The sequence below is a fragment of the Glycine soja genome, chromosome 11 (assembly GCF_004193775.1).
Source record: "Glycine soja cultivar W05 chromosome 11, ASM419377v2, whole genome shotgun sequence".
NCBI lineage: Eukaryota > Viridiplantae > Streptophyta > Magnoliopsida > Fabales > Fabaceae > Glycine > Glycine soja.
In genome coordinates this window covers 41,872,017-41,877,858 of record NC_041012.1, presented here as the reverse complement: position 1 = coordinate 41,877,858, position 5,842 = coordinate 41,872,017, and the positions used below count along the sequence as shown (strand labels likewise).

The following is a 5,842-nucleotide window of genomic DNA, read 5'->3' as shown; positions in this document are numbered from 1 at the left end:
CTGTCAAGCCACGCCACGTGTCGCGTTCTGGTGGAACGCGCCCCTCAGGTAAGTGCTTTGTAGTAAAATAACAGACCCCCTTAGTAAATAAAAATGAAACAAACTCATTTTAGTAATTAATTTGTAAAAGGGATCCAATTGGGTGATTTTGCCCCCTCAAGCTTCACTTGTTAGTTGTTTCTCTCTATGTCTCCTTCCTATCCTGAGACAGACACTCGGACAGCGACATGTTTTGTTAGTGTTAGGTTTCATTTCCTATGACATTGCAAACCAGAAAACTCTAATCCTAATATCCTCCATCCCCATTTGACCGCAATGGTAGCGGGCAAGGCCAAGCTCTCGATGGGTTTTCCCAAGTCCCCGACGCCCCCTACTCCTCCGCATTCAACCCCCGGAAGGTCCTCCTTCACGCGCTCTTTCGGTGCATACTTCTCACGCTCCTCCTCTCGGTGCATATCAAACCACCAAAACAATGCAAACGAAATGAATGAAACCACCAACCTGATAAAAAGCGTGAACCCTCAATCACGAGAATGCAGGGGAGGGAAGAGCAAACCGCAAACAGTTAAAAAACCCTACAAGCAGTAAGACAGTGAAAGGGAAAATGGGTTTACTTTATTTTTGATTTCTTTTTAACCTAATTTTTCAATTCAATCCTTGCCTTGCCACATAATATTGCTGACTTGGACTCAAACCTGCCACATTGGGATGCTTACGTTTGCCAAATAGATATTTGACTAACGGAGGAAATTAGATTTTAACAGCAGGGACTTATTTGCATAACGGAGGTAAAGTTAGAGACTATTATGAATTAAAATTTAAGTCAGGGACTAATATACAAAGTGGTTACAATCTGAGGGACTAAATTGTCTATTCACTCATTTATAATCTATAAACATGCAATCAAAATGTTACTTTTATTTTTATATATAACAAATAAACATTTGATTAATATTTTCCGAGAAGTGAAGTGTGTTCATAGTAATGTGTGCCCTCTTTAATATTTTCCCTCAAGCTTCACTTGTTAGTTGTTTCTCTCTATGTCTCTTTCCCATCCCGAGACAGACACTCAGATAGCGACATGTTTTGTTAGTGTTAGGTTTCATTTCCTATGACATTGCAAACCAGAAAACTCTAATCCTAATATCCTCCATCCCCATTTGACCGCAATGGTAGCTGGCAAGGCCAAGCTCTCGATGGGTTTTCCCAAGTCCCCGGCGCCCCCTACTCCTCCGCATTCAACCCCCGGAAGGTCCTCCTTCACGCGCTCTTTCGGTGCATACTTCTCACGCTCCTCCTCTCAGGTTCAACCCCGCCCCTCCGAAGTCCTCGACCTCCTCCGTCTCGTCGAGGACCTCCGCGAGAGAGAGTCTCGCCTCAAAACAGAGCTTCTCGAACACAAACTCCTCAAGGAAACACTCGCCATTGTTCCCGTTCTCGAGAACGAGATTTCCATAAAGAACTCGCAAATTGAAAGCAATGCCAAGAAGATGGAACAACTGGAGGCTGAGAATGAGAAACTGGGGAACGAGCTCCAAGAACTGAAGCTCCGAATGAAAGAAGAGAAAACAGAGAATCTGAGAAAAATACAAGCTTTGGAGAATGAGATAGCGGAGCTCAAGAAAACGGCGTCGGATCACGTTTGCAAGGCGCTGGTAAACAACGAGCATTCTTCGCTTGAATGCAAGTCGTTGGAAAACGACGAGCATTTGCAAACGACGAGCATTCTTCAAGCACATTTGGAGGTGCCAGTGAGGCCAAATTTTATTAGGAGTTTAAAGAAAACGGCGTTGGATTATAGAAGCTTGAACCACAAACAGTTTGAAGCTACTGTTGTTGTTGCGGATTTTAAACAAGAGGTGGCGGAAAGTCAAAGGCCGCGCCGTGACTCGGAGGAACTCATCGATTCTATTGAGTCCAACTTAACCAGATCACGTGCGCCTCGTGTTCCCAAACCGCCGCCGAGACGGTCTTTGCCTTCTTCGACTCTGCATTCTTCTTCCTCTGATTCTAAGAACGGCAATGTTGAAAAAGAGCCTGTGATTTTACAACTTCCGAGGGTGGCGCCGCCTCCTCCGCCACCTCCTCCCATGGCTGCGTCTAAGGCTGCTCCGCCTCCTCCGCCACCGCCGCCGAAGGGGAGTAGGCAGGTTTCGGCGAAGGTGAGGAAGATACCGGAAGTGGTGGAGTTCTACCACTCGTTAATGAGGAGGGAATCGCAGTCCCGGCGGGAATCGCTCTCCGGCGTGGTGGAAGTGCCGCCTGCGGCGGCGAATCCACGTGACATGATCGGCGAGATTGAGAACCGTTCATCTCACCTGCTCGCAGTAAGTGTGTGTCCTGATTTTGCAGAAAATTGCGATTTTGCCACTGGTGTCAGTGTCAAATGCAAAGTACTTACTAACGTGCTTTAATTTGAAATGGATTTTTTTTTTCTGCACATAAGACAGTGGTTAAATTCGAATTTGGATGCTCACTACTTTGACAATGCACCAAATAAGATAGTCATCACTTTATGGAATCACTTTTTTAATTGTCGAACTAGAAAAGGAAAAGGAAAAAAAAAATATTCCATTAACTGAAAATCAATTACTGTCGAACAGTGTTATTAGTTTTAGGTACGTGATTAGTGCCTAATTGCATTCAGTTTAGCATAAACAAAGATGATTTTGCTTTTTGTCCAGTTTCTTGCATTAACAAATAGGTAATCTTTCATTACTTTCAGATAAAAACCGATGTTGAAACACAAGGAGACTTTATTCGATGCTTAATCAAAGAAGTGGAGGGTGCTGCATTTACAGACATTGAAGACGTTGTGCTCTTTGTTAAATGGCTTGATGACGAGCTTTCTTATTTGGTACTTCATTTTTTATAATAATATTTCTACACAATTTTTCACATATTTTTTGTTTTTGTTTTTATATCTATATCTTCATAAAAATTTGCATAAGAATGTTAAGTGCAGATAGCATCAGATTAGTTTTTAATTTTATATTATTTTTATCACTTGTTCTACGCTTGCATTTAGATTAAGATTTGTTTTTGTTTTAGGTGGATGAAAGAGCAGTGCTGAAACACTTCGATTGGCCAGAGCAGAAGGCCGATGCCCTGCGTGAGGCTGCGTTTGGGTATTGTGATCTGAAGAAGCTAGAATCCGAGGCTTCGTCGTTTCGTGATGATCCTCGGCAGCCATGTGGTCCAGCCCTCAAGAAGATGCAGGCTCTCTTTGAAAAGTATGTGTATTCCTGACCCACATGTGAATTTAACATAATTTGTAAAATGTTAATTGAACGTTGATTTGCACATAGCCTCATCAAAGAACACTCTAATGTTGTGTTAAAAAAAATGGGTTGCATGGCAGATTAGAGCATGGGGTTTTCAATATCTCGAGAATGAGAGAGTCAGCAACAAATAGATACAAAGTCTTCCACATACCTGTCCAATGGATGCTTGATAATGGTTTTGTTAGCCAGGTAATTTCCATGCATCAATTTGGAAGCTACATTACTCATGCTTAATTTACACGATCAATTGTCTTCAATGTCTCACTGACTGATGGCCAAAAGTTGTTTCAATTGATTTATATGGTGTTTGGATAACACCAAGTATGAATTCTACTTCTCAAAATCACGGTAGTACCATAAAAAAGTAAAATCAACTATTTGTTGTTTTGCCTTCATCATGACAAAATAATTGATTATTTCCAACTATGAATCTAATCCAAACACACTATTAGTATTAGACTATTCCAAATGATTTATTTTGTGGATTTCTGACAGAATTGTTTCAGTCTTATTTGTTTAATAGCGTTTGTTCATAAATATCAATTCCTTAAATTTCATCATGTCAGGAATGATACAACCCAAACACTAAAAAACATTTGCGTTGGTAAAGTTAACTACTCTATGTCTTGTCTGGTGTAATCAACAAGATGCAGTGCTGGTAGCAAAATGACAAAGCAATGGTTGGGTTCTTACTTGTTTCTGTGCATATCTCTGCATGTGCAGTAGCGAACATGTGAACTCACAGATCTCTAAAACCCATCCGTTCGTCTGTGTAGTGTTTTAAAATTGAATAAAGAACTGGAGATTCTCTATTCTTGACCGTTAATATCTTTGTCGCACTCAAATGGCACTAGGAAGGGTTATGGATAGTACATCGTACAATCACTATGCTTTAAATAATTACATGAATAATAGAGTAACAAAAGGGCCATATCTTTCTTGCATGCAAATAAAAAACATAATGAGGATTGGATAGCTTGGTAGGTTGCTATTTACAATTTCTAGCGCCACATAGTGAAGAATGATAAGGTAAATTCACAAATGTTGGTTGGCTCAATTCAATTTTGTTTTTGTACCTGCAACGTTATGTTGTGACAGATGAAACTGGCATCTGTGAAATTAGCCATGAAGTACATGAAGAGAGTCTCTGGTGAGCTTGAGACAAGTGGTGGTGGTGGTCCTGAAGAAGAGGAGCTCATTGTCCAAGGAGTTAGATTTGCATTTCGAGTACATCAGGTAAATCATACATATATGTTCGAACAATAATACAAAACAGGTGCCTGTTATAATGCCAGAGAGAGCATATAGGGGCCATTTTTGAAAAATGAGTTGTTTGTTGATGTGTTTTGGCAGTTTGCTGGAGGGTTTGATGTGGAGACAATGAGAGCATTCCAAGAATTGAGAGATAAAGCGAGGTCATGCAATCTTCAATGTCATAGCCAGCAACAGAAATTCTTTTGTAGGTCTGCAACCTGCTAGTCAATAGTCATGATGGAGCAAACATAGCTTCAGAAAAATTAGTAGCACCGGTTTTGCTGTATAGATAGTGACATTTTGCTTGTGAATACCAATAGAATGGCCATCATTTTACCGGGTGCAATCATAATTCATCATTCATTAAATTATGGCTTAAATACTTTTTTTCTCCTTACATTTTAGATTCTTCATTTTCATCCTTGCATATTTTTTGTTTGGTTTTACTACCGGTAAACTATATTTGTTTTATTTTTTTTCTTTAAATATTTTAGATAACATTTTTTTATTGTTCAAAACACTTATTGTTTAAAATGTTATTTAAAGTATTTTAGATAACATTTTTTTATTGTTCAAAACACTTATTATTTAAATTGTTATTTAAAGTATTTTAAGGATAAAAAGTAAAATAAATATGTTTTATCGAGATTAAAACAAAGAAACAAAATTGTAAGGACAAAAATAAAAAAATACTAAATTAAAAAAAGTATTTAAATCTTGTGTACCTTAAATTATTAATGAAGACTGAGAAAGGGAAACGAGACATGCACTCAACCAGTAGCACCTATTTTTTTCCTCTCGTTCACGTTGGTGTTGTTATTCCCCCAAAACCACTTCCTTAATAGTGTCTTTTTTTTTTTTTTTTTTAATTTTAGCGAATCCTGATACTAGTATTTTGTTTACATGATTCATTCATATCCATTGACTGATTTAGTTGAGACGGTTGTTCTTTTGTGGCTAATAAAAACTTATATATAACCTTTTTTTATTAATTCAATGTAATTACGAAACTGAACATAAGAAATAAATTAGAAAAAAAATAGTGCTACAAAGATTTCAATAAAAAGGTAGAGTTGTATTGTCTATTAATAAGCACCAGCTGTTATTCACTTTTCTTAAGACTGATATCATTTTATTGAATAAAAAATAGTCAAATTAATTAGTACATGCAAGATAAAACACTACTAGTCATGTTATTCACTTGAATGCTAAAAATTATATATAGTTGTGGTCCTAAGTATGTATTAATCTTGATATTAGTCCTTAAATGTGTATATTCCATCAGTCAAATTAATTCTCAACAC

General features: G+C 38.0%; 1 protein-coding gene across 1 annotated transcript; it reads left to right on the top strand.

Annotated features, from left to right (window-relative positions):
- The first annotated feature begins 1,015 nt into the window (after positions 1 to 1,015).
- On the top strand, positions 1,016 to 4,963 carry LOC114374924 (protein CHUP1, chloroplastic-like). The gene is made up of 6 exons (XM_028332649.1): positions 1,016 to 2,327; positions 2,726 to 2,857; positions 3,052 to 3,233; positions 3,362 to 3,473; positions 4,383 to 4,520; positions 4,638 to 4,963. The coding sequence occupies exons 1-6, from the start codon at positions 1,170 to 1,172 to the stop codon at positions 4,761 to 4,763; spliced, it is 1,848 nt and encodes a 615-aa protein (XP_028188450.1). The 5' UTR covers positions 1,016 to 1,169; the 3' UTR covers positions 4,764 to 4,963.
- Positions 4,964 to 5,842: the final 879 nt, after the last annotated feature.

Bases quoted from the DNA above. Each gene is read 5' to 3' on its own strand.
- LOC114374924 (XM_028332649.1), top strand. From the start codon at position 1,170: ATGGTAGCTGGCAAGGCCAAGCTCTCGATGGGTTTTCCCAAGTCCCCG. The intron at 2,328-2,725 runs GTAAGTGTGTGT...CATTACTTTCAG, and splicing joins GTTCATCTCACCTGCTCGCA to ATAAAAACCGATGTTGAAAC. The intron at 3,474-4,382 runs GTAATTTCCATG...ATGTTGTGACAG, and splicing joins ATAATGGTTTTGTTAGCCAG to ATGAAACTGGCATCTGTGAA.